The sequence below is a fragment of the Chrysemys picta genome, chromosome 3 (genome assembly GCF_011386835.1).
Source record: "Chrysemys picta bellii isolate R12L10 chromosome 3, ASM1138683v2, whole genome shotgun sequence".
NCBI classification, from domain to species: Eukaryota; Metazoa; Chordata; order Testudines; family Emydidae; genus Chrysemys; species Chrysemys picta.
The window spans coordinates 113,332,215-113,359,396 of record NC_088793.1 but is presented as its reverse complement, the minus strand read 5'-3'; the positions used below and the strand labels follow the sequence as shown (position 1 = coordinate 113,359,396).

General features: G+C 45.3%; 2 protein-coding genes across 5 annotated transcripts in view; one reads left to right on the top strand and one right to left on the bottom strand.

Annotated features, from left to right (window-relative positions):
- Window positions 1-18,116, bottom strand: part of GINM1 (glycosylated integral membrane protein 1) — a 39,725-nt gene extending 21,609 nt beyond the window's left edge. For 2 of the 4 annotated variants that reach the window (XM_065590338.1, XM_065590339.1), the window contains exon 1: window positions 17,926-18,116. In XM_065590338.1, coding sequence (XP_065446410.1) covers window positions 17,926-18,096 — 171 coding nt within the window. In that variant the 5' untranslated portion in view covers window positions 18,097-18,116. Of the gene's footprint in view, window positions 1-17,653 lie in introns of all 4 variants that reach the window. The other 2 variants (XM_005280441.4, XM_005280442.4) reach the window with 2 other exon arrangements.
- Window positions 18,117-24,770: 6,654 nt separating this feature from the next.
- The window catches only part of PPIL4 (peptidylprolyl isomerase like 4), a 28,096-nt gene continuing 25,684 nt past the window's right edge, over window positions 24,771-27,182 (top strand). Inside the window, exons 1-3 of the mRNA XM_005280440.5 lie at window positions 24,771-25,108; window positions 26,223-26,290; window positions 26,376-26,440. Coding sequence (XP_005280497.1) covers window positions 25,039-25,108; window positions 26,223-26,290; window positions 26,376-26,440 — 203 coding nt within the window. The 5' untranslated portion in view covers window positions 24,771-25,038. The remainder of the gene's footprint in view (window positions 25,109-26,222; window positions 26,291-26,375; window positions 26,441-27,182) is intronic.

Sequence of the window (27,182 nt, the reverse complement as noted above, 5' to 3'; positions counted from 1 at the left end):
GAGGAAGGAAAGTCCATGTTTCAAAAGTGTTTGTTTGGGAAATGAAAGGGTGTAACAGGACGTGCTGAGTCTTCAGCTAACTCAACACCTTGTCACTCAGCTCCCCACCACTGTATGTTAATTGGGACTTAACTGGAAGACAGGTAACTGACTTAAGGTGCCAATTAACTGAGTAGAGCTACAGCTGAGGGGCTAATTGAGGGGCAGCAACCCCCAGCAGCTGGGATTTTATGAGCACACAGGAAGGAAGTGCTGGAAGCCTGAATGAAGGCAGAGGTAGACCTGACTAGCTACTACTCGTACTGTTCCCTTCCCTAGAAACAAGTGGGGAAGCTGGTTATGGACTCTAAATATATGTAAATAACAATACCAGCTGTGGTCTGTGGAAAGATTATTATTAAAGTTAATGTTTAAAATTAAATATACACAAGCTAAGAGGGAAGGTACTGTACACGGAAGAGGTGCAGTGGGGGCAGGGCCTGTGGCAGAACCAGGGATTGAGCAGTGAGCACCATCCGGCACATTGGAAAGTTGGCGTCTGTAGCTCCAGCCCGAGTCGGTGCCTATACAAGGAGCCGTATATTAACTTCTGAAGAGGCGCATGTGGCTCTGGAGCCACAAGTTGGGCACCTCTGTCATAGTGTCTAGTCCTAAATTAAAATATTCTGAACTCCCACTTGAATGGGAATTTTAACTGCATATGTTTAAGAAGTTTAAAAAAATGAAAGTGAGCAGCTGTCTCCTGTCCATATACTGCCAAAGTTATGGACTGTAGTCATAGTGCCTGGACATTCAAAATGCTTTGAAATGTGCAACATCAAAAAGGTTGCAGCTCTTGACCTAGTCAGAACAGTTTAGTCTGCCACAACACACACCCACATCAGCCTGTAGCCCTTGCAAAACATACAGCCACATCTGTGTTCATGGCTTGCAGAGCCACATGAGCAGCAGAGAAATCATGCTCTTCCCATTCCCAATCCTCAGGGCCTTCAGTTCCAACTCTGTTCATAGCTAGATAGGACTAACTCTCCTGCTCAGTGACCGTTTGACTTTTTTTGTTCCTCCTATATCCATAATCAGCTTGTCTGCCCCCCAAAAATTTATCAAAGGAAAAAAACCGTTACTGATCTTTCGTAACTGTTGTTCTTCAAGATGTGCTGCTCATGCCCATTCCATGCTAGGTATGCGTGCGCTACGCACAGTTGCCAGATATTTTTCCCCTCAGTGGTATCCATAGGGCCGGCCGTGGGGCCTCCCGAGCCCCACGTTCCTGCGTCGGTATAAAGGGCGTTGCCAGCCCTGTACCCTCTCAGTTCCTTCTTGCTGGAAACTCCGACAGTGGAGCAGAAGGGCAGGTCATGGAGTGGACACAAGCAACACATCTTGAAGAACAACAGTTACGAAAGCTTAGTAACCATTTTTTCTTCTGGGAGTGCTTGCTCTTGTAGATTCCATGCTAGGTGACTCACAAGCAGTATCCCCGGAGGTGGGATCAGAGTTCATGGATGTGCTGATTGCAACACTGCTCTAGCGAAATCGGCATGGTCACGGGCCCGTTAGGTGATAGCATAGTGGAATGCGAAGATATGAATCAACGACCATGTTGCGGCCCTGTAGTGTCCTGGATCATAGGTGCCGACTCCGTGGGTGCTCCGGGGCTGGAGCACTCACGAGGAAAAATTAGTGGGTGCTCTGCACCCACCGGTAGCCAAGCTCCCCTCACCTCTTCCCCTGAGCGCGCCACATGCCCGCTCCTCCGCCTACCTCCCAGCGTTTCCCATCCAGCCACCATCAAACAGCTGTTTGGCAGCGTTAGCACGCTTTGGGAGGAAGGGGGAAGAGCAGGAACACAGCGCGCTAAGGGGAGGAGGCAGGGAAGAGGCAGGGCCGGGGTGGGGATTTGGGGAAGGAGTTGGAATATTGCAGAGGAGAAGGGGTGGGAAGAGGCAGGGCAGGGCCCCATAGAAGGGGTGGAGTGGGGATGGGGTCGGGGGCAGAGGGGGAGGGGTCAAGCACCCATGGGAAAGCGGGGAAGTCGGTGCCAATGTCCTGGATTGGTATCTGCACGAAGAACACTGCTGACGAAGCCTGGGCCCTTTGTGGAATGAGATGTCCCGGTGGCCAGAGACGGGACAACTGCTCGTAACAAGCTCGGATGCAAGCAGTGATCCAGGATGATATTCTTTAGGACGACACCGGTAGTCCTTTTGTTCTGTCCACCACACCTATGAAAAGCTGCACAGCCTTGCAGAAGGGCTTAGTCCTTTCAATATAGAAGGACAGGGCCCATTTAACATTTAAAGCAGGGGTAGCCAAAGTGCGGTTTGCGAGCCACATACAGCTCTTTTAAAGTGCAGCTCGCACATCCCCACCCCATTCTCCATTACCAGACTGGGGTAGGGGGAGCTCAAGGCTTTTGCCCTGTGGTAGGGTGGTTGGGGCTTGGGGCTTATGCCCTGCGGGGAGGGAGGTCTGCAGGAGGCATCTGCTGGGGCTCAGGGCTTCAGCAGGAGCAGGGCTGAAGCCCCAAGCCGCAGCTGGCATGCCCCACAGGACTGAAGCCCCGAGTCCCGGCTGGCATGCCCACCTCTCAAACTTCTGTAGATTATCATAAGTGGCTTGGTGTGTCAGTAAGTTTGGCCACCCCGATCTAAAGTATGTATCCAATGTTCCTCATCAGTGCTGTGAGGCTTTGGAAAGTGTCCTGATTATCATGGAACTGCAACACTACCTTTGGTAGGAAGGGCGGGTGGGGGCCCTTGTCCTTGAAGAACACCATACAAGGGGGTTCTGAAGTCAGGGGCTTTGATTTTGGAGACCCTTCTGGCCGACATAATTGCCACTAGGAAAGCAACCTTCCATGAGAGGAGCAGTAGAGAACAAGATGCCAACAGCTCAAAGGAGAGTCCCGCAAGCCTTGACAGGACCAGCTTTAAGTCCCATGGGGGAAATCGGTTCACGGACTTGTGGGTAGCGTCTTTCTAAACCCTTAAGGAACCTGATAGTCATCTCATGGGAAAAGACTGATCTGCCTTGGACCCAAGGATGGAAGGTCGAGAGGACTGACAAGTGAACCTTGACTGATGACAGTGCCAGATCCTGGTGCTTCAGGTGGAGCAAGTAGTCCGAGATGGACTGCAGAGAGGACCGAGACGGAAAGATTCCATTCTGAGGCCCAACAAGTGAAACATTTCCACTTAGGTAGGTAGCCCTGGTGGAGGGCTTCCTGCTACCTAGCAAAACTTGCTGGACCTGCTCCTCGGGGTTCAGCCATACAGAAGCCATGCCGTCAGGTGTAGAGAGGCAAGGTTTGGGTGAAGCAACTGGCCTTGATATTGTGAAATCAAGTCTGAATGTGGTTGCAGCTCTAGTGGAGTTGCCACTGAGAGGTCCAGAAGCGTGCCAAACCAATGCTGGTGTGGCCACACCGGAGCTATCAAGATAACTTTCACCTTGTCCCTCTTGATCTTTAGGAGGACCTTGTGAACCAAGGGGGATTGGCGGGAAGGCATACATCAGTTCATTTGCCCACGAGAACAGGAAGGCATCAGACACAGAGCCCTGGCTGAGCCCGCGCATTGAACATAACCATTTGCCTTTCCTGTTATGTCTGGTGGGGAATGGGTCCACTTAGGGAGTCCCCCACTTCTGGAAGATAAAGCTGACTGCCTCTGGGTGAAGAGACCTCTTGTGGCAAAAGGAAAAGGACCTGCTGAGGTGATCCGCCAGCGCATTCTGCTCTTCTGGGAGATGTACCGCCTTGAGAGGGACTTCGTGGTTCACACAGAAGGCCCATAGTCAGAGGGCCTCTTCAGAAAGGGCTGAGGAGCGAGCTCCCCCTTGCTTGTTGACATAAAACATCAAGGCTGTGTTGTCCGTCGAGACCTGCACAACCCTGCCTGACAGCTGGGGAAGAAATACCTTGCAGGCCAGGCGTATTGCCCTGAGTTCCCTGATATTTATATGCAGGGAGAGTTCTTCCTGGACCAGAGACCCTGGGTCTGACATTGCTGAGGTGGGTTTGGTCCCACCCCTGGTCTGACAGCCTCTGTGCTGTTGAAGAGGATGAAAGTCTCAGGGAAAGAGAACAAGCAGAGGGAAACGATCCCATAGTTGGGACCCTCCTTCCAGATGATGTTGTGGTATTCTTTCGCAATGAGGATACCTCTCCAGGGGAGGGAACTCCAGTTATTAGGAAAAGACAGGTATTAGTAATGGGCAATTCAATCATTAGAAACATAGATAGCTGGCTTTGTGATGACCAGGAGAACTGCATGGTGACTTGTCTGCCTGGTGCGAAGGTGCGGATCTCTCGAGACATCTAGATAGATGTATGTGTAGTGCTGGAGAGGAGCTAGCGGTCAAGGTACATGTAGGTACCAATGACATAGAGAACGATAGATGAGAGGTCCTGGAGGCCAAATTTAGGCTGCTAGGTAAGAGATTGAAGTCCAGAACCACCATGGTAGCATTCTCTGAAATGATTCCAGTTCCACGCACAGGGCCAGTTAGACAGGCAGAACTGCAGGGTCTCAAAGCATGGATGAGACGATGGTGTAGGGAGGAAGGGTTTAGATTTATTAGGAACTGGGGAAACTTTTGGGAAAGTGGGAGCCTATACAGGAAGGATGGGCTCCACCTTAACCAAAATGGAACCAGGCTGCTAGCACTTAAAATTTAAAAGGTCTTAGTTGTTAAACTAAGGGCTGGGAAAAAGCTGACAGGTGCGGAGGAGCATGTGGTTAGAACAGAGACAACCCTGAGGGGAGGATCTATTAATGGAGATTCTCTATGTCCTAATAAGGAGGAGAGGATGGAAGATGATAAAATACAGGTAGGATCTGATGAGAAACAGTCAAATGAAAAAAAGTCCCATTCAATTACATCATGTAATGACAGACAGCTAAAAAGTGACAAATTTTTAAAGTGTTTATATACCAATGCTAGAATAATAATAAGATGGGTGAACTAAAGTGCCTCGTGTTAAATGAGGATATTGATATAATAGGCATCACAGAAACATGATGGAATGAGGATAACCAATGGGACACAGTAATACCAGGGTACAAAATATATCGCAAGGACAGAACATGTCGTGCTGGTGGGGGAGTGGCACTATATGTGAAAGAAAGCGTAGAATCAAATGAAGTAAAAATCTTAAATGAACCAATCTGTACCATAGAATCTCTATGGATAGTAATTCAATGCTCTAATAGTAAGAATATAGCAGTAGGGATATATTACTGACCACCTGACCAGGATGGTGAGAGTGACTGTGAAATGCTCAGGGAGATTAGAGAGGCTATTAAAATAAACCCAATAATAATGGGGAATTTCAACTATCCCCATGGTGACAGTGTACTCCATATGATGTTATGAAAATATGCTAATGAGTGTGAATATAATGTAACTGGGATATGCTTCATGCAAAAGGTCTCTTGTAAAGCATCATTACAAAGCTTTCAGAGTAGCAGCCGTGTTAGTCTGTATCCACAAAAAAGAACAGGAGTACTAAATTTGTTAGTCTCTAAGGTGCCACAAGTACTCCTGTTCTTATTACAAAGCGTATAATCTACTGAGTGTGATCATCCTATTTGTATAAATGTACCATTCTTGTATCTGAAACTAGAAATATGAAATATAACTCTGAGGTCCTATTGTAGTTATGCAAAGTGTGGGCCATTAATGGTGGCTTGGAATCTTGATGGCTCCCATTAACCAGGACAATTGGTTGTAGATGGCTCTGTTTACTTGTAAGTCTTCCAGTGTACGTGTGTGCTGGCAAGTGGGCAATAAAGTCCTACAGTGACATGTGAGCATGTCACCTGAACTGGAATCCATCTTTAACCTGGTGCTTTTCCATTTAGAAGAAGGGTGGGAAGCCAGAGAGGGACAAAGGATTCCTGCCTTGTGCAAAAGATATATAAGGGGGTGGAACAGAACAAAGGGGGCTGCAGTCATGAGAAATCCCCTAGCTACCACCTGAGCTGGATCAAGGACTGCACTGGGGAAAGGATTGGGCCCAGACTAGAATGAGGCTAGTCTGTCAAAGAAGCTTATTGGAACATCTCTGAGGATGAGATTTACCTGCATTTGGTTTCCTACTGTATTAGGCATTAGACTTGCATGTTTTATTTTATTTTGTTTGGTAATTTACTTTGTTCTGTCTGTTATTACTTGGAACCACTTAAATCCTACTTTCTATATTTAATAAAATCACTTTTTACTTATTAACCTAGAGTATGTATTAATACCTGAGGGAGAGGGGCAAACAGCTGTGCATCTCTCTCTATCAGTGTTATAGAGGGCAGACAATTTAGGAGTTTACCTTGTATAAGCTTTATACAGGGTAAAACGGATTTATTTGGAGTTTGGACCCCATTGGGAGCTGGACTGGAGACTGGAGCACTTCTTAAGCTGTTTTCAGTTAAGCCTGCAGCTTGTGGGGGACGTGCTTCAGACGTGGACCTGTGTTTGCAGCAGGCAAGCGTGTCTGGCTCAAACAAGGCAAGGTTCTGAAGTCCCAAGCTGGCAGGGAAAATGGGCTCAGTGGTAGTCCCAGCACATCAGGTGGCCGTCCCAAAGGGATTTCTGTGACCCAACCCGTCACACCCATACTGACTGGGTACATGTCACCTCAGGACGGGAGGCAGAAATAAAGTTTCTTGACACCTTAAATGACTGCTTCTTGGAGCAGCTAGTCCTGGAACCCACAAGAGGGGAGGCAATTCTTGATTTAGTCCTAAGTGGGCACTGCTCTGTTCTCCGAGCAGACAGACTCCAAGCTGCACAGCCTCAAAGACTTAAGAGCCACGCTCCGCTCTCTAGCCCTATATGCTCTCCCGGCTTTCAGGAAGCATTTCAGACCTCAACAGCCATAAGAACAGAAGAAAGGCCATACTGTGTCAGACCAAAGGTCCATATAGCCCAGTATCCCGTGTTCCAACAGTGGCCAATGCCAGGTGCCCCAGAGGGAATGAACAGAACAGGTAATCATCAAGTGATCCATCCCGTCACCCATTCCCAGCTTCTGGCAAACAGAGGCAAGGGAAACAGAGATCATGGAGGCACCATGCCCGGTACTGCCTCCAGGTGGTGCCAGAGGATTGGTGACCAATGCTGGGTCAGGGACTGCTGCAACAGGGTCATGAAGGTGCCACAACCGCTGGTGCCAAACAGGAGCTCTCTACCCCCTGCGCCCTTCTGTCTCCGGTAGTCCTGGCTGGCATGGGACCTTGGGTGATGAGTGGTATCGGGAGAGACATCAAGTCCTTTGCAGCCTGGAAAGCCTCCGGAGTCGAGGGGACCCACAAGGATGAGGTACCACAACCGCTCCCCAGAATCGGACGTGGGCTCCAAATCGGGCTTGGTACACCGACCGTGGCTCTGGAGAGGACAAATGGCCCGGCACGGGTCTCACATCAATTGCTCCCTTCTTATCGCTGTTTGGCACCAGAGAGCATCCTCTCCCAGCGCTTGTGCTTCTTCCTGAGCGCCCGTGCTGGGGAACGGTGCTGGGAAGAGCACAGAGGCTGAAGTACTCAGTGCCAATTCGGAACAGGACGGCTCAGAGCCTTCAGGTGGATGTCTCTGTCTTTCTGAGTCCTTGGTCTGAAGCCCTTGTAGATTTTACACTTCTCCTTAACATGAGCTTCCCCGAGGCACTTTAGACAAGGCGAACACGGGTCGCTCATAGGCACAGGCTTGCCGCAGGAGGTGACAGCTTGAAGCCCAGGGACTGGGGCATACCCAGTACCTAGGACAACATCTCTCTAAGACTAGGACAACTATCTGTACCATATACACTCAGAGTAACTAAGTCTGCTAACTACAACAACTATATACAACAGATCAGAGTCCAAACCACTATTAGGAAAGCCTTGCAAGAGCAAGAAGGTCATTCCAAGCAACCGTGATGGGCGATAAGAAGGAACTGAGAGGGCATGGAGCTGGCAGCGCCCTTTATATCGGCACATGTGCGTGGGGCTCCAGGGGGAACTAGGGATGACCCTGCAGATACCACTGAGGGAAAAATCTCCGGCACCTGTGTACATGGCGTGCACACACCTAGCATGGAATCGACATGAACAAGCACTTGAAGAACAACATTTATTCCTGTTGCCATATGTACCCATCTTGCATGCACATAACAGAGGCCTTTAGAGGATTACCAACTATGCTAAGGTACATTCTAAACAGATTTTAGGCCATGTCTACACAAGCAAGCTTACAGCGACACAACTCTACCAATGCAACTGCGCCGCTGTAAGATCGCTCATGTAGCCACGCTATGCCAACGGGAGAGAGCTCTCCTGTTGACATAATAAAACCACCTCCACGAGCAGCAGTAGCCATGTAGGCAGGAGAATCTCTTCCAACAACATTGCCCTGTGCACGCTACTACTTGTGCCAGCGAAACTTATGTCGCTCGGGAGTGTGTTTTTTTTCCACACCCCAGAGAGACATATGTTCGTAAAACTTATGTGGTAGTGTAGACATGGCCTCAATATTTTTGGTGCTAAATGATAGAGTCTCAGTCACCCTTGCCCCAATTGTATCTGCGCTGGTGCAGAAACATTGCACTGACACAAATAGTGGGTTGTTAATTCTGACAGCTATAATCTATGCAAGCAGTGTTGTAGCCACATTGGTCTCAGGATATTAGCGACACAAGGCGGGTGAGGTAATACCTTTTACTGGTCCACCTTGTATCTTTAATATGCTGAGACCAACATGGCCGAGAGTCACCTTCTCTCAATTATAATTTATTACAGCTAGTCAGAGAACCTCGTAAGCCTCATTCCTAGAGGGCTTAGTTTGCTGAGGATACAACTACACTGCAGTAAAAGACCTGTGGCATCGCTGGCCCGAGTCAGGCTTGTGGGGCTAATATTGGCAGTGTAGCTGTTGGCGGGGGAGGGGAAGGTCTCAGAGCCTGGGCTGCAGCCTGAGCCTGAACCTCAACTACACAGCTATTTTTGGCCCCACAGCCTGAGCCCTGTAAGCCTAAGACAAATTGACCCAGGCTCTGAGACTCAATGCTACAGTTTTTTATTGCAATGTAGACATACCCAGAGAGTCCCCCCCACAGTTGTGCTTTAGCACAATTCACAACCATTTCGTGAAGAGAGAAAGAAACCAGGAAGTAAACTCAGGTTTCCTACCTTACAGTACAGGATAGGCCAATACTGGAATTGCTACCACTTTTTTATTAATTAATTATGATTATTCTTTAAACAAAGTTACTTGGAGGAGAACTTTGCTGGTGTATGAATTTATTACAATCTTGTATTAGCAGGACAATTGACCAGATAACCCAGCACATCTTTCCCGTTTCATGCTTCTATGATAAGACACTTTGCAGTTCACAACTATTGTAATCAGAGGATGTTTAGTCACAATTTAAATATTAACACAGAACTATCCAGCTTTTTAAAAAAAATCAAAGGTCTAAGTTCACATGTCTCATGAAGCATCCTCTAATTCCAACAGAGGTAACCTTTAAAAATGGTACCAAAATAAAACCAACTATTCAAAAACTCCAAATTTACTTTATAACCTCCCTTCTCCACTCGATCCCACCCAACAACAACAAAAACCACAATTAACTATACACCACAAAATTTTCTTGCCCCAATCCTGTAGCACTGAAATCACAGGAGCAACACTGGGGCCTACAGCACTACAGTACTCCATAGCATGGAGCTGTCATGAAACGGATGTATATATGTTAAAAATATAAAGATATATATGTGGAATAGCTTTAATATTAATAACTACATTTTTCTCCCTTCTCCCAGCCAGCAGTTTTTCTACATATTGATACATAATCAATATGCAACATTCCATTTCATACACAAAAAGCTACTGTAAGTTACAAAGTAGTTTAAAAAAAACCCACTACTTTGAGCAGTCTTATAACTTAGTCACCTGAATAATTTTTTAAAAACATTTGAAAAACAAACCATCATTGTCAAGTTTCAGCTTGAAGAAGAAATACAGGTCAAATAAAAATTAGGTTTATATTTTCAAAATAAGAACATATTTCTAGCGATGTGCAATCACCCCTCAATACACTGGCACACACAGCCTGCATACAACCCAACATACATAACATTCATGCATGTATCCCCTCACACATACCCCACATATACGTACTAGTGTAGAAATGTCCAAACACTTCTTAATGACAGCAAGTGGATGCCTACACTAGACTTTCTTAAACTTTTTTAAAATTTCCCATGTTGCAACCAGGTCTACTGACATGGCTATAGGACAAAAAATGTCAGACCCTGCATACTTTACAGCAAAGTTTTTAGAACAGTCCTCTAGAGAGATCTTGCATTACTAAAACTTCATTACATTTATTATTAGTCTAAGGCCTGGTCTACAATATGAGTTTAGGTCAAATTTAGCAGTGTTGAATCGAATTAACCCTGCACCCGTCCACAAAACGAAGCCATTTACTTCGACATAAAGGGCTCTTAAAATCGATTTCTGTACTCCTCTCTGACGAGGGGAGTAGTGCTGAAATCACCATTGCCGGTTCGAATTAGGGTTAGTGTGGATGAAATTCGACGGTATTGGCCTCCTGGAGCAATCCTACAGTGCACCATTGTGACCGCTCTGGTCAGCAATCTGAACTCAGATGCACTGGCCAGGAAGACAGAAAAAGCCCCGTGAACTTTTGATTTTCATTTCCTGTTTGCCGAGCGTGGAGAGCACAGGTGACCACTCAGAACTCATCAGCACAGGTAACCATGCAGTCTGAGAATCGGAAAAGAGCACCAGCATGTACCGTACTGGATCTGATCGCTACATGGGGAGAGGATTCCGTGCTAGCAGAACTACGTTCCAGAAGACAAAATGCCAAAACATTTGAAAAAATCTCCAAGGGCATGATGGAGAGAGGCCACAATAGGGACTCACTACAGTGCTGCATGAAAGTTAAGGAGCTCAGACAAGCCTACCAGAAAACCAAAGAAGCAAATGGAAGGTCCGGTGCAGAGCTGCAGACATGCCACTTCTACGCTGAGCTGCATGCAATTCTGGGGGGAGATCTTCCCTGATACCAGCCACGCGGTGGGGGGAGGGATAAAGCAATCATCCCAAGAATTGGATGGGTGGTGGGGGGGGTTTAGTTTTGTTTCTGCTGCTGCACGTTAACAGGAAAACCGCAGCACTCAACGGGCTTTGCTTGGTATGGGAAAGGAGGGCGCTGCTTTTACGAAGGTTGCAGAAGCCGAAAGACAATGGCTTACCATGGCTGCATGCAAGCCGAATTCTGTTGCCCGGACCTGCGTCTGTGATCTCTAACACCAAAGCCGCAGGCACTCAATATTAAGATGCAAAATGCAACCCTGTACCGAAATCATATGTGCTATGTAATGTGAAGTGTTGTTCACCGTGAAAGAATATAAGCATTGTTCTGTAAAATGTCTTTTTTCCCCTTCCGCAGCTGCAAATTTTTCAAGTCTCCCTCTGTCCTGAAAGATATCTCAGATAAGGCAGCCAAAAAAACGCACGCGAGACAAAATGTTCTTGGAAATCATGCAATCGACCCGCGATGAAAGAGCTCACCTGAATGAGTGGAAGGACACGGTATCACAGTACAGGAAAGCTGCCAGTGAACGTGAGGCCATGAGGGATGAACGTGAGGATAGGAGGGACGCTCAAGATGAGAGGTGGCGGGATGCAACGCTGGGCCTACTGCATGAGCAAACGGACATGCTCCGGCGTCTGGTGGAGCTTCAGGAACGGCAGCAGGATCACAGACTGCCGCTGCAGCCCCTGTATAACCACCCTCCCACCTCACCATGTTCCATAGCCTCCTCACCCAGATGCCCAAGAACGTGGGGGGAGGCTCTCCCACTCCACCCCAGTGGACAGCCCAAGCAAAAGGCGGTCATTATTTTGAACTTCTGAAGTGGCCTTTTCCTTCCCTCCTATCCTCCTCCCAACCCGCCCCTCCCCCCCCCCCGGGCTACCTTGTCAGTTTTCTCCCTATGTTTATAATCAATTAATAAATAATACATGATTTTTAAACGATAGTGACTTTATTTCCTTTGAAAGCAAGCTGTGATCGAAGGGGGGAGGGTGGGTTGCTTACAGGGAATGAGTCAATCAAGGGGGCGGGTTTTCACCAAGGAGAAACAAACAGAAATTTCACGCTGTAGCCTGGCTAGTCATGAAACTGGTTTTCAAAGCTTCTCTGATGCGCAGCGCTTCCTGGTGTGCTCTTCTAATCGCCCTGGTGTCTGGCTGCGCGTAATAAGCAGCCAGGCGATTTGCCTCAACCTCCCATCTCGCCATAAACGTCTCCTCCTTATTCTCTCAGAGATTTGGAGCACACAGCAAGCAGCAATAACAATGGGAATATTGGTTTGGCTGAGGTCTGAGCGAGTCAGTAAAGTGCGCCAGCAACCCTTTAAATGTCCAAAGGCACATTCTACCACCATTCTGCACTTGCTCAGCCTATAGTTGAACAGGTCCTGACTACTGTCCAGGCTACCTATGTATGGCTTCATGAGCCATGGCATTAAGGGGTAGGCTGGGTCCCCAAGGATAACTATAGGTATCTCAACATCCCCAGCGGTTATTTTCTGGTCTGGGAAGTAAATCCCTTGCTGCAGCTGTTTAAACAGATTAGTGTTCCTGAAGACGTGAGCGTCATGAACCCTTCCCGGCCATCCCACGTTGATGTTGGTGAAACCTCCCTTGTGATCCACCAGTGCTCGCAGCACCATTTAAAAGTACCCCTTCCGGTTTGTGTACTGGCTGCCCTGGTGCCAAGATAGGGATATGGGTTCCATCTATCGCCCCACCACAGTTAGGGAATCCCATTGCAGCAAAGCCATCTACTATGACCTGCACATTTCCCAGAGTCACTACCTTTGGTAGCAGCAGCTCAGCGATTGCTTTGGCTACTTGCATCACAGCAGCCCCCACAGTAGATTTGCCCATTCCAAATTGATTCCTGACTGACCGGTAGCTGTCTGGCGTTGCAAGCTTCCACAGGGCTATCGCAACTCGCTTCTCAACTGTGAGGGCTGCTCTCATCTTGGTATTCTGGCGCTTCAGGGCAGGGGAAAGCAAGTCACAAAGTTCCATGAAAGTGCCCTTACGAATGCAAAAGTTTCGCAGCCACTGGGAATCGTCCCACAACTGCAACACTATTTGGTCCCACCAGTCTGTGCTTGTTTCCCAGGCCCAGAATTGGCATTCCACGGCTAGAACCTGCCCCATTAACAACATGATCTCCAAAGCACCGGGACCTGCGGTTTGAGAGAATTCTGTGACCATGTCCTCATCACTCTCGTCGCCGCGCTGCAGTGGCCGCCTCCTCCTCGCCTGGTTTTGCAGGTTCTGGTTCAGCATAAACTGCATGATAATGCGCAAGGTGTTTACAATGTTCATGACTGCTGTCTTGAGCTGAGCGGGCTCCATGCTTGCCGTGGTATGGCGTCTGCACAGTTCACCCAGGAAAAAAGGCGTGAAACGGTTGTCTGCCATTGCTTTCCCAGAGGGAGGGGGAGCATGTACCCAGAACCACCCGCGACAATGTTTTTGGCCCCATCAGGCATTGGGATCTCAACCCAGAATTCCAATTGGCAGGGGAGACTGCAGGAACTATTGAATAGCTATGGGATAGCTATCCACAGTGCAACGCTCCGGAAGTAGACACTAGCCTCGGTACATGGACACACACCGCCGAATTAATGTGCTTATTGTAGCCGCTGCATTCGACTTTATACAATCAGTTGCCAAAAATCAAATTCTGTAAATTCGGAGTAATCCTGTAGTGTAGACATTCACTTATACTTGTGTAGACATTCACTGTATTTCTTAGGGTAAGTAATTAAAACTATGCTACACTTGTCAAATAAATGACATTATATTACCATGCATTAGCCGTGCTTTTCTTTTTGCATGTACACATTTGTTTACTTCCTACTTTGCAAATTTTATTAATTCACAATGGTGACCCAGTCACGGAGGTGAATTAGTAAGGTTCTTTGGATAACACCACTTATTCTCCCCTCTTCCCTACTTACATTGCTAGAATTAAATTTCTGCTTTCTCATTATTAAATCATAACATATTATGATTATTTTACCAAGTGTTGTAAAATCACATACCTAATTCCAAGATATTGGGACATCATTACATCATCCAGCAGTCAATTAATAAAATATGCCAGAAAGATACAGAGAATTACACAAATTTTCACAAGTTCAGAACAAATATCAGGTTATCGCCACAAGATACTTGCAAAAGTTATTTCTTTTATTGGTTTAAATAAGTTGTTATTAACAAGCCTTTTCTCTTCCTCTGAAGTATAACAGCACATGGTGCCTGCATGCATATGTTAACATGTGTATGTGGTCTACATAGTGGAGAACTTCTTAATATCTCACCAGTGAAAAACTATTTTTTGTCTTGAAAAACATCTCAGATGTTTTTAGTATCCAATAACATAGATATTATCTGCAGGAAAAATAATGGTATGCACACTAAGTATATATGCCACATTTCTGACAAGTGAGTAGGCCACATCAAAAGAAATAAATCAACATAAATAATCAAAAGGAAAAATCACATTCTCAAAAACTAGAAACAACCATCCAGGGGAAAATTAATTTAGATAACTAAACTCAGTTACTGCCGATGTATATCAGAACAGGACCCAGCCCATTGTGCTTTCAGCCAGCTCTCTCACACTTCATGTATTCTTCTCATCAGGACCATATTAAGAATAAAAAAACTAAATGAAAGCCAAAATGACCTAAACTTAATCTAACTTTTGACCTCGTATTAAGAACTGTATTGTATTTCTTTTACATCCTAGTTTTACACAGCAGAGATTATTAACTACTTTGCCTTGTGATTTCCTAGCTGCTTTTGCTTTGTCAAGAAACTCTAGGGACCTAAAGGATGTTTATTCCAGGATGTTTTAATCTTCCCTCATTTTTTAAGCTTCCAGTGCAGTTTGAACATATTTTTAAAGAAGAATTTCACAAAAGATAACTTTGTGAAATATCTCTTGAACCTCTACAGAATGATGCAGAATGAGTCATTTGAATTACAAGGCAAAAACCTATGCTGCTGTCCAAAAAAAATATGAAAAGAAGGGCAAGTCCATGTTTCATAAGTGCTTGTTTGGGAAATGACAGGCACTGAGCAACAAGTGACGTACTCAAATATGAGAGCTAAAGCAGAGTATTTCAAACCTACAAAATGACTTCAAACCAAGTCATTTTAGTATGTCAAGGTTTTTGAATCCTTTCCTGTCGTGTTTTCCCACAACACCTTTCTAAATTAAAAACATACATTCTTAACCTACACTGAAGGGGAACTTTAACATCATGTTTAAAAAGTTTAAAACATCAAGCAATTGATAGTATTCTGTCCACATACTGTCAAAGTTACAGAATATACAGACATAATGCCCGGTCCAGACCTAACTAAAAGTGATAGTGGCTTTCTGATCTGTGAAACACTCACAGGTCTGCAGATCCAAAACTATGCAGAGTAAAGAACTACCATTCGTTGTGTCCCTTTAAACAACACAGGTCTTGTGAAGCCACATGGAACAGGGGAGAAGGGAGAATTCATGCTCATCTCATTCTTGGGACCTTCAATTTCAAATCTGCAGCAGCAGCTACATTGTGACAAGTCAGTTCATATCTAATCAAGAGTAACTCTGCTCAGCAATGAAGATTTTGTTCCTTCTATATCTAAAATACATTTCTAAAGAATGCATAAAGCTATCAAGCTATGAAACATTTGTTCCCATTCAATCATGTGTTCCCCCCAACTTCAATCCACACAGGAGTCCTTCTGACAATTATCAATTGTGATAAGGAACATTCCAAACAGATAGTAACTTTTTGGTGCTAAAGAACAATTGAGACTCGGTCATTGTTGCCTCACTTGTTTCTGGGCCAATGTAGATACAGCCCACCGACACAGAAAGAGAGCTGTCAATGCTGACAGCTGTTATATCTTTTACAGACAGCAAACCTCTATAAAGCCCCAATCCTACCAACAGTTACACAGGTGCTATATGTTTGTAACAACATCAGGGCCATAGTTTCCCAGCTGAGAGTTCCCAGTTAGCAAACTAAGGGTACGTCTACACTACCCACTGGATTGTCAGGTAGTGATCGATCTATCGGGGATCGATTTATCACATGTAGTGTAGACGCAATAAATCAATCCCCGATCACTCTCCTGTTGACTACTGAACTCCAGCTCGGCGAGAGGCGGAAGCAAAGTCGACGGGGGAGCGGCAGCCAACGATCCCGCGCCGCGAGGACACGAAGTAAGTGATTCTAAGTCGATCTAAGATATGTCGACTTCAGCAACCCTATTCTTGTAGCTGAAGTTGCGTATCCTAGATCAATCCCCCCCCCAAGTGTAGACCAGGCTTAAGGCCCTGTGTGAAGAGGCAGAAACTGGGAAGTAAACCCAGGTTTCCTACTTTCAGTATAGCATGTACCACTAATGGGATTGCTACCAGGCTTTTTAAAATATTATTTTATTTACACAGTTACCTTGAGGAGAGCTTTGTAAATAAAAAAAAACATGTTATCAGTTGTGTGTTAACAGCCCAATTGACTACTTAACCCAACAAAGAAGTTTCCCATTTGGTACTTCGGTGATAAGATGCTCTGAAGTTCACAACTATTGTAAGTAGAGGTTGCTTTATTCACAATGTCAGAATCAACATAGAACCAGTTATTGTGTTGGGGAGGGAGTAATTCTAGAGGTTATGGTTTACATGGTCTCATGAAGTATCCCTTAATTCCAACAAAAGTAACCTTTAAATAGTACCAAAATAAATCCCTAGCTCACAAAAAAACAGATTTACTTTATAGCCAATCATATGAATATATATTTCAGCACCAACTCCGACCCCTCAATGTACTCTCTATACCATAACATTTTCTTGGCTCAATCGTGTAGCACTGAAATCAAGAATTGGGCCTATAGCATCATGTTAATCTATAGCACGGAGCTGTCAAGATGTGGATGTATACATTAAAAATACAAAGAAAAAAATACAGCTCATGTACAAGTTAATTTTTAATACCTGTATTTTCTCTCTCCCCCCCAACCAGCCGTTTTTCTAAATATTAACGTGCATAAACCATCAATTTGCAGCATTCCCTTCCATACACAAGAAAAGTTAGAGTAAAAAACAAAAAAAACAAAAAGAAGAGATCCATTCCTGGTAAACTCATTTTGGTGCAGTCTGATAACATGGAATCACCCAAGCACATTTTAATTAAAATGCATTTGGAAAACAGATCATCAATGTCAGGTTTCAGCACTTGGCAAATATCAGGTCTATATTTTCAAACGGACAGCCTGATTCTAGCCATGGACCCTCACCCCTCAATACACTGACACGGCGCACACCCCTACCCCACCAGCACGCACCCCGGAATGCCAAGTGCGTCCCCTGCCCCCGCACACCCAGCGCACCCCGACCCCCCCCCAGCACACAGGGGCGCTGGAGCAATTTGTACAGTGGGGGTGATGCTGAGAGCCAGAGACCCAAACTCTGATGGAAACCGCGTCAAGCCAAGCCCCCACCCAGCGCACCTCACCCCCGCCCCGCCGCAGGCCGAGTCTCCCCTCTCGGTACCTGGCTGAGGAACTGTGGGGGGGCGGTGGGCTGCGGGGCGGCGGGGCCGAGCCGCCCCAGGACGAGGAGGAGCAGCAGGAGCCCGCCAGGCCCCAGCGCAGCCTCCATCTTGGGTCCCGGGAATTAAAACAAACTAGTGAAACATCCCCGCGGGAAGAGGGAGGGGAGCCGCAAGGGCGGGGCGAGGGGCGGGCTGGAGCCGGGGGAGGAGAGCCGGGCCGGGCTGTTGCACAAGAGCGGCTGGAGGGGGCGAGCGGGACGCACGTACACACCCCGCCTCCGCAGGACGGGGCACGACTGCCGGCGGGGTTGCGCCGCGGTCCGGCTCTGGGATGGCCGGTGCGCCCCCGGGTGTCGCTGGAGGCATGTGCAGGCGGGGCGGCGATGGGGTTCTCTGCGGGAGGTGGGAAAGACAATGAGGCGGATTGGCTGGTTCCGGCCATTGCATCCCCCCCACGTAGTCTGTGTGCTGGGGAAAGCCTCGTCTTCCGTCCCTCTTCCCCATCCCTGCCCCTTTCCGCCCTCAGCTGTGGGGGAGGCTCCAAGGCCAACTTTTCCCCTGGCGGGAGACGCCTCCGCGAAAGCAGAGCCACAAAGTCGGCACAGGCACACGCCGTTGGCGCGGGGGGGGGCGGTCTCCCCTCTGTCCGCACTGCACGGGATCCCAAGGCGGCGCGGACGGTCCTGCGTGTTGATTTTTGGCCCTCTTTCAAGGAAGACTTTGCAAAGGTTAATAAATGTTCAAACACCAAAACACTTTGTGAAGACCAGTTAAGGTTGTAAGAGATAATAATGAAAAACTCAAACCCACTGAACCCAGGATATAAGGTTCTATACCAGAGGTGGGCAAACTATGGCCCACGGGCCGCATCTGGCCTGTCAGCCGTTTTAATCTGATCCTCGAGCTCCTGCTGGGGAGTGATGTCTCGGGCTTTCCCCACTCCAGCAGGGGAGCAGGGTCGGGGCCGCTCCATGCAGCTCGTGGAAGCAGTGGCGTGACCCCCCTCCGGCTCCTACACATAGGTGCAGCCAGGGGGCTCTGCTCCACATGCTGCCCCCACCCCAAGACACTGCCTCCACAGCTCCCATTGGCCGGGAACTGCGGCCAATGGGAGCTGCAGGGGCGGTGCTTGCAGAACGGGCAGCATGCAGCAGAGCCACCTGGCTGCACCTCCATGTAGGAGCCAGACGGGGGGCATGCGTTGTTTCCGGGAGCTGCTTGAGGTATGAGACGCCCAGAGCCTGCACCCCTGAGCCACCCCCCACAGAGCCCCAATCTCCTGCCCCAACCCTGATCCCCCTTCTGTCCTCCGAACCCCTCAGTCCCAGCCCGGAGTACCCTTCTGCACCCCAAACCTGTCATCCCCAGCCCCACCCCAGAGCCTGCACCCCCAGCCAGAGCCCTCACCCCATCCCACACCCCAACCCCAATTTTGTGAGCACTCATGGCCCGCCATACAATTTCTATACCCAGAAGTGGCCCTTGGGCCAAAAAGTTTGCCCACCTCTGTTCTATACCTACATCCTTCTCACACTTGCACTGACTCTCACAAACACACTATCCCTTCCCTGAGCAACCCTACTCAATCACGGTCACCGGCAGACAACCTTAATTCTGCCTTTGTTTAAAGTCAATGTTTTAATGGGATTAATCTTTATTTCCCTCTGTCGTTTTCAGTCTGGCATTATTTTTCCTTAGGAAACTTCACTGGAAATATCATTACAATAGCAAGGCACTAGTCAAGGGAAATTAGCAAATTAAATTTATTGTAAGTGGAAAGTGAAACTGTCCAAGCTGAGTGAAATATCAAATGTAAACGAACAGCTTAAGGAGAGAAAAGAAAATTAGATGTTTTAAATTATTTTAATTACAATAATAATACAGTGGCCTGGTCATGAAAATTGTTACAAACACATTTATAGTTATTCCTGTTCTCACTGACTGCAGTGGGATTCTATACAGAGTAACTATGGATCTAAGCCAAAACCTGTTAAGTCAGTGGATAGACTACCATGGCCTTCAGTGGGTTTTGGATCAGGCTCTATGTGTGTGGACAACTCTTTGTAGGAATAGGTCCCCAGATTGTTAAAACAAATAATTGGGCCCCAAAGTATTATTCATTACACATCTTTTAAAAAAATAATTTTTACTTTTATAAATTCCCTTAACCAAAAAGGAAAGAAAATTAATTAGGCCTGCTTACAGCCTTTTAAAACTCCTTCTTACTTGCTTGACAGTCTGCAATTGTCTGCTGAGCTAAAGCCTATTTTAAGAATTTGGAGTTAATGAATCTTTGATGCAACTGATGGTAATGATTTCTCTTAAACCATTTTGTTCTGTCATATCAGGGCCTGCTGGGAGACTTTTTCAGTGAGCCAGTGCTGTGCTCTAAATATCCATTTTACATTAAGAAAACAAATTGCACATTTTGAATAATGCTTTTTACAGTAAGCAAATATATGTACTGTATTGTATTCAGACAGACTCACATCCCCACACAGACTATATGAACATAGGTGATGATATTCATGTGATAAATACTTCACCATGCACCTTTGCATGGCCTCACCTGCACTCAGTCTACAAATCCTTTTTTTGAAGCTATTTCTAACGTACCAAATTCTCAAAACTTTGAGGAGCTTTGAAGAGCCACTGTATATTAAAAAAAGAAACTGTCAGATAAATGTTTCCTTCTTTCTCCCAATAAGTGGAATTTTCGGATGTAATCTGCACTGGTTTGAGGTGTAGGAAATATTTTGTCTTGCACCAGAACCAGGTTTGAGACTTCCCTACCCTGCAAGGCCAGAAGTGGGAGTTCTATATCGCTGGACAGGGGAGATTATAGGCAGGAAAGGTAAATACATTTAAAACTCTGTGCAAAAAATAATAATAATAATTTGAAGGATATAAGATCTGTGTACTTAAAAGTTAAATACGCAAAAGGGCTTATTTTCAATTACCTTGCATCTTGCATGATCATTTACATCTGTGTAATGCAAATGTGAAATGTTATGAAAACAGAGAAGTAGTATTTTACATCCACTTTGCACTCACTTGACATAGGTGCAAGGCAATGGAGAATGAGGCTTAGGAGTTTTACAGGAAATGACATCTTGCCCATTCTTCTCACTTTCTTTGACTTTGAACCATTTCAGCATTGAAGAAACTTTCATGTACATAACTGCTTGGTCCTGTTTTATTTTGTTTGTGATTATCTCCAAATAAACTTTATAATTTTTTTTATTTTGATTTCTCCAGAAGTTATTTAATAATGAATATTTGATATAGCTGCTTTTATCTGACAATTTCAAACACTTCCAACAGTAAGTATGATTATTATTATTATTATTTCCAGTTAACAGATCAGGAAACTGAGACAGAGAAGTTTTGTGATTTGCCCAAGGTCACACAGCAAATCACTGACAGGGCAAGGAATAGAACACAGGTGTCTTGATTTCCATTTCCTTTCTCTACCCCCACACTGCCATTTAAATTAGGTCTGTCAATTAATCACAGTTAATGCAAGCGATTAATGCAAAACAAATTAACTAGATTAAAAAAGTAGTCACAATTAAGCGCAGTTTTAATTGAACTGTTAAACATTAATAGAATACCAATTTAAATTTATTATAAATATTTTTGGATGTTCTACATTTTCAAATATATTTATTTCAATTACAGCACAGAATACAAAGTGTACAGTGCTCACTTTTGTTACAAATATTTGCACTGTAAAAAAGAAACAAGAAATAGTATTTTTCAATTCACCTCATACAAGTACAGTAGTGCAATTTCTTTATCATGAAAGTACAATTTACAAATACAGAATTTTTTTATATGTAAGTGCAGTCAAAACCAAAACAATTTAAAACTTTGGAGCCTATAAGTCCACTCAGTCCTACTTCTTCAGCCAATTGCTAAGAGAAACAAGTTTGTTTATATTTATGGGAGATAATGCTGCCCACTTCTTATGTACGTCACCTGAAAATGAGAACAGGGATTCACATGGGACTGTTGTAGCCGGCATTGCAGGGTATTTACATGCCAGATATGCTAAACATTCGTATGTTTCTTCATGCTTTGACCACCATTCCAGAGGACATGCTTCCATGCTGAATTTAAATTGGTATCCTATTATTGTTTAACAGTGCGTTTAATTGTAACTATTTTTTAAATCTCGTACTTAATTGTGATTTTTTTTGTATCATTTGACAACCCTAATTTAAACATATACTGCAGCATGGCTGTCTACTGAGGCAGTTTCCAAAAAGAAGACTCATCCATAATACAAGTACCACTCAAAGAGGGGGCAGAAGTTCTGTTTATGTCTGTTCATTGTGCATTCTCACTCTGGTCAGCCAGAGGTGAGCCAGCAACATCATGCAATAAATCTGTCTGGTAAATAGGGATCCTAGTGGTATATTTTGCTGAATTTCATAATGGTTACAAAACTGTTTGCAAGGATGGAATGGCAGATATAGGCATGCACCATTTGTTGTCACTTGTGAATATTGCATATGCTGGTGGGAGTAGATTTAAATAAAATGCATTCCTAACTATGGATTGCATTCCAGTGGTGAGTCATAGATATAGTTCGTGTTTCAGTGGGTTGTGTTCCGACAAAAGCTTGATGAACTCTACGCAACTGACACCAGGCCCACTTCTAAAGCTGCTATGATGTTCTGAGTATGGACTTTGTGATTAAATCATACTTAAAATGTACTAACAGCAAGATTATTTATAACACTATATGAATATACAAACACGTAGCAAAATAAGGATCCCCTTTAGCCTTGCATTTTCAACAGACCCTAAAGGATTCAGGCACTCAACTCCCATTGAAATTAAATGGGAGTTGGGTGTCTAAGTCCCTCAGACTCCTCTGAAAAATCCCAGCTTTGATGGTCCCTATACAGGATACTTATCTAACTGTTGACTTCCTTCCTCTCTCTTCTGCTTTCCCTTACTCCATAAAACCATTCTCTCTTCTCCTCCCTTTCATCCTCTCTTCTTCACTCCCTCTCTCAATTTTCCTCATTCAAAATTACACTGAATATATGAGACACTTTTTGGTGTACCCAGTACTGTGAGTCACCCTGTTACCCCAGGTCTCCAGTGAGAGGGAGTCTTTCTTGTGGAAGCTGGGTAGCAGTTCCCTGGCACCACCAGATTTTTGGCCACTCAACCTCTCTCCTTTGGGCTGTGCCAGCCCTAACTCAACTTGCAGGCTATCCACAGGTGCACCCCAAGTCCCCCGGAATCATTCCCCTGTGATATCCAGCCCCTGACACTGGTTACTTACAGAAATTCCAGATGCTCTGCACCCAAATCTGCAGTTGTGTTCCAGTGTATCAGTTTTATCTTAAGCCATCACTCCTGTAAACCACACAGCACTTGTGAACACTTATAATAAAACAAAATCAGGTTTATTAAAGTAAGAATAAAGTTTTAACTAGAAATAAGACAAAATATTGGAAACACGTGATTACAATACAAAACATAAAATGTGAACCTGGGTCTACACTTAGTAGTAGTTACCTTTCTTATCAAATAAAGTAGATTTCTACCCAAAAGTTCAGTCTGCTGCAGAGCTGGCTGGTTTCCCTTCCTCCAAGTACTCCCTTCCTCCAAGAGTTTTCCTCAGTGAATGGATCCAGAGTGCTTCTCCTTCCTCTGTGGTATATTGAAAAAAGCCTTTTGTTTCTATTTACTGCCACTGTTACTGTTGTAACAGTTCCTTCTTCACCTCTAAGAGGTTTTCATTGTTTGATGGTGGCTCTGATGTGTTTTCCATGGATAGTTTTGGAAGGGAGCAAGACTAGTCAATTGAGCCTTGCATTACCTTGCTGGCTGATGAGAGAGGGGTGACAACTCCCTCCTGCTTGAATGGGCCATCATTGGGGCACATTTCCTCCTGGTAACTAATTTCTATTCTAAGTCCATAAAGCATAGTCTCAATATAAATACATTGTTCCTTTAAACATTATCCATACACACAACACACAATTGTGAGTCTTGACAAGTTACGAGCTTTCTGTAGATTCCTCCTGTGGTATCCCTTGTGGATAAATACCCTGCAAGATATGTTTGGTGTAATGAGTTTGTCAGGTCTGAGGTGAGAGCTGTTTACAGAGAAAAGGGGACTATTTGCCAAAGGGTCTCTGTGTCACAGTACAACATAACTTTTTCACCTTTATGCAGAAAACAAATTTCACAGTCTCTGTTGTATCTGTAATCTCATTACATAACTGATAGAATAATGGTTTACCTATTTCTACTAATTGTTACTAACTCTTATTAGAATTAGTTCCTCTTATCCTTTTCTCCACAAGAGACCCCCACACTTGGATGATTCAACTATATGGGTGAGGTAATAGCTTTAACTGGAGCTAACTTCTGTTAGTAAGAGGGGCAAGCTTTTGAGCCACACAGAGCTTTTCTGTTACCAATAGAAGTTGGTCCAATAAAAGATATTACCTCACCCACCTTGTCTCTCTAATATCCTGGGACCAACACAGCTACAACAACACTGTATCCCAGGAAGTCAGTCAGTCAATCTCAAAATCATATGATCCCAAAGAATCACCTTTGTTATTAAAAGAAAAATAGAATTAAGAATAGTAAATTACAGAATTGCAATAAAAAGCAGCACGTTATACCAGAAACACTGAGGTGTGAGTGCTGAAGCTCCTACAAATCAATGCCTGTTTGCTATTAAAATTATTAACTAGCACAACGACAGCCGCCCCCCAATAGCGTGAGCAAAGATGAACCAGAGCAGTGCTAAGAATAATGAACAATAAAGGTGTGAAACCACACGTGGCCAGTGGAGGAGAAGAAAAAGGCTGCCCAGGCAGCTGAGAGGTTTTAGGCAGCAACACACGCTGACGAGGGACGCTTCTGAACACAGACAAGTACAGCGGTGTCGGGGTGTGTGTAAAACACCCCAGAGAACCGCGTATCTCTCAGCAGCTCCAGCCACCAGGGCAGCCCCGACCCCACAGCTCTAGCCCTGCGACCCCTGCCGGCAGGCTCAGCGCACGCACGACACTGCCACTGCCAAGCAGCGCATGCGCCTTGCTTAGCCCCACCCCCCGGCTCTTCACTCCTGTGCAGCCAGTGCCCCGCCCCTCCTCCCCGCACACATTGCGTCCCGCCCGCCCCGCCCTGCCCCGCCCCCTTTTACTCTCGCGTCACACCGCCATCCCAAGTGAGGCGGGCGGCGGCTTCCGTAGGTGTCATTGAGCATGCTCAGTTTGCACGGGCGCGCTCCGTAACAGCGAAGCCGAACAGCGCGGCGTCTCCCTTTGACTCTCCCGGAGGCGGCCGGGCGGGACGCGCTGCTGGGCCTGGCGCGTTGTTGTGGTTCCGGGGCGCGGCGGCCATGGCCGTGCTGCTGGAGACCACGGTGGGCGACCTGGTGATCGACCTGTACACGGAGGAGAGGCCCAGAGGTGAGGGGCGGGGGCCCGGGGAGTTGGAGCGGGGCCTGGGGGCGCGTTGGGGGCAGACTCGCCCAGCGCCAGTGTCCCGCTCCGCCAACCGAGGAGGACGGAGGCCACAGAGCTTAGCATAGCGCTGATGGGTGGTGCTGTGCGTGGGGGGGAACCCGGGGTGGGTTCAAAAGAAGGGCAGCAGTAGGGTCACTGAGCAGAGCATCTGATGATGCTGACTGTGTTTCAGCTCTCGTGTGTAATACTTTTACAACATGAAAACGTGGGGTTGATTGCATTTGGCTTGATGCAAACACTCCGTGCATCTGAAGAAGTGGGTTTTTTACCCACGAAAGCTTATGCCTAAATAAATCCGTTAGTCTTTAAAGTGCCACTGGACTCCTCATTGTTTTTGTGGATACAGACTAACACGGCTACCACTTTGATACTTCACACTCTTAAGGAATCCCTTGTTGAGGGCTTGTAGTAATCCTGCCCTTTTCTGGTTGCCAGTTCTCATAAAGTCTGCATGGATTTATTTATTTTTTTTAGTTGGAAAATGCAAGTTGGCGATTACATTCGCTATACCAAATTAGGTCCCTGATTCTGTATTTGGGTAGGTGTAAGGATATTAGGATAAAAGATGCTTATGCTGGTAAGTTAAATGTGTGTGCTTGCAGGATGAGGGCCTTAGTTTCCACATTTAATTTCAAGGGTATGGGGAAACTTATTACTCTGTGTTTTTTTTCTAATTATAAACAACAATTTTGGTTGGGAGCTCATTTTCTTCTACTGCAGACAATATGTGTCTTATTTTTATGTCTCTAAAATATTGAGTAAGTGTAATAGTTTTTAAATTGAAAAAACATTGACTTTTTCCTTGGTAGACATTATTTGGGGAAGGCTAGGGAGGGGGAAAAATGTGTGCTGATCTTTGTTATACAACTGTTCATATTGCTATTCTAAATATTGCTGGATGTGGGATCTAGGAAGGGAAAATGCATAGTATTTAATCTTTTCCATAGATGTGTAGCAGGCTTTAGAGTCAATGTTAATAAAATCCCAGTACAGCCAAAGAGAAAAGATCCAGGCGCAAATTGCATTTTTTTGTAAATTTCAATATAATTTCTTTTAGCTTGTCAGAATTTTCTGAAGCTTTGCAAAATCAAGTACTACAACTACTGCCTCATTCACAATGTACAGGTGAGTGTTTATAATAGATATTTATTTCCTTCTTTGTCTACATCCATAAGTAGACTAATACCTTGTGTATCTTGCATTGATACAGAGGGATTTTATTATACAAACTGGTGACCCCTTGGGGACTGGCCGTGGAGGGGAATCTATCTTTTGGTGAGTAAAACCTACTTAATATGAAATAGGCCTAATTTGGGGGTGGACTTGCTGAATGTCCTACTGAATCATTGTTGGGAGATGAGAGCTGCTTTTGGCTCCTACACCTTGATGTCTGTTGTCATTCCTCATGCTGTCTTTTGATCCTAGACATTTATTTTTTTTCGGGACAGTATGCTACTTCTGTTCTTAAATCAAATCAATAACGGGTGTAATTGTGAGCAGGTGACTGTAGGTTTGGCTGCTGTGCGGTGTGCCCTACATGGCTGCTCTGTGGAAGTCACCACATTTTTTCTACTGCAGTGCTGAGAACTATGATGTAATGCACTTACATTTTGCTTGTGATGGAGGGGAAGCAGGTAACTATAGTAAAAAATCTTGTATTCATGTGTCAACTCCCCAAGCCCCCTTTCAAAATCAATAAAACTGTTGCTCGGGCTCAAATTTTAACTACACTAAATATATGAAGTGTGCTTTTTGGTAATAGGTAATTGGAGAGTCTTGTGTTTGAGTGTTTTTTAAGAGGGACACATAAAATGAGTGTTAGGAAGAAAATAACATTTCTTATAAAAATCAATTTTCTATAGTGATGCACCTGAAGAAACATGCAAACAGGTCAGATAGAATTTTGGCTGACTGCATAATCTTCCAGATAATTTTTCCTTTAAATCTGATGTTCTAGAGGAAAAATCAAGTTCAAGTTGCAGGGAAAAAAACCTTGTATTTACCGCTTAGTTGATGA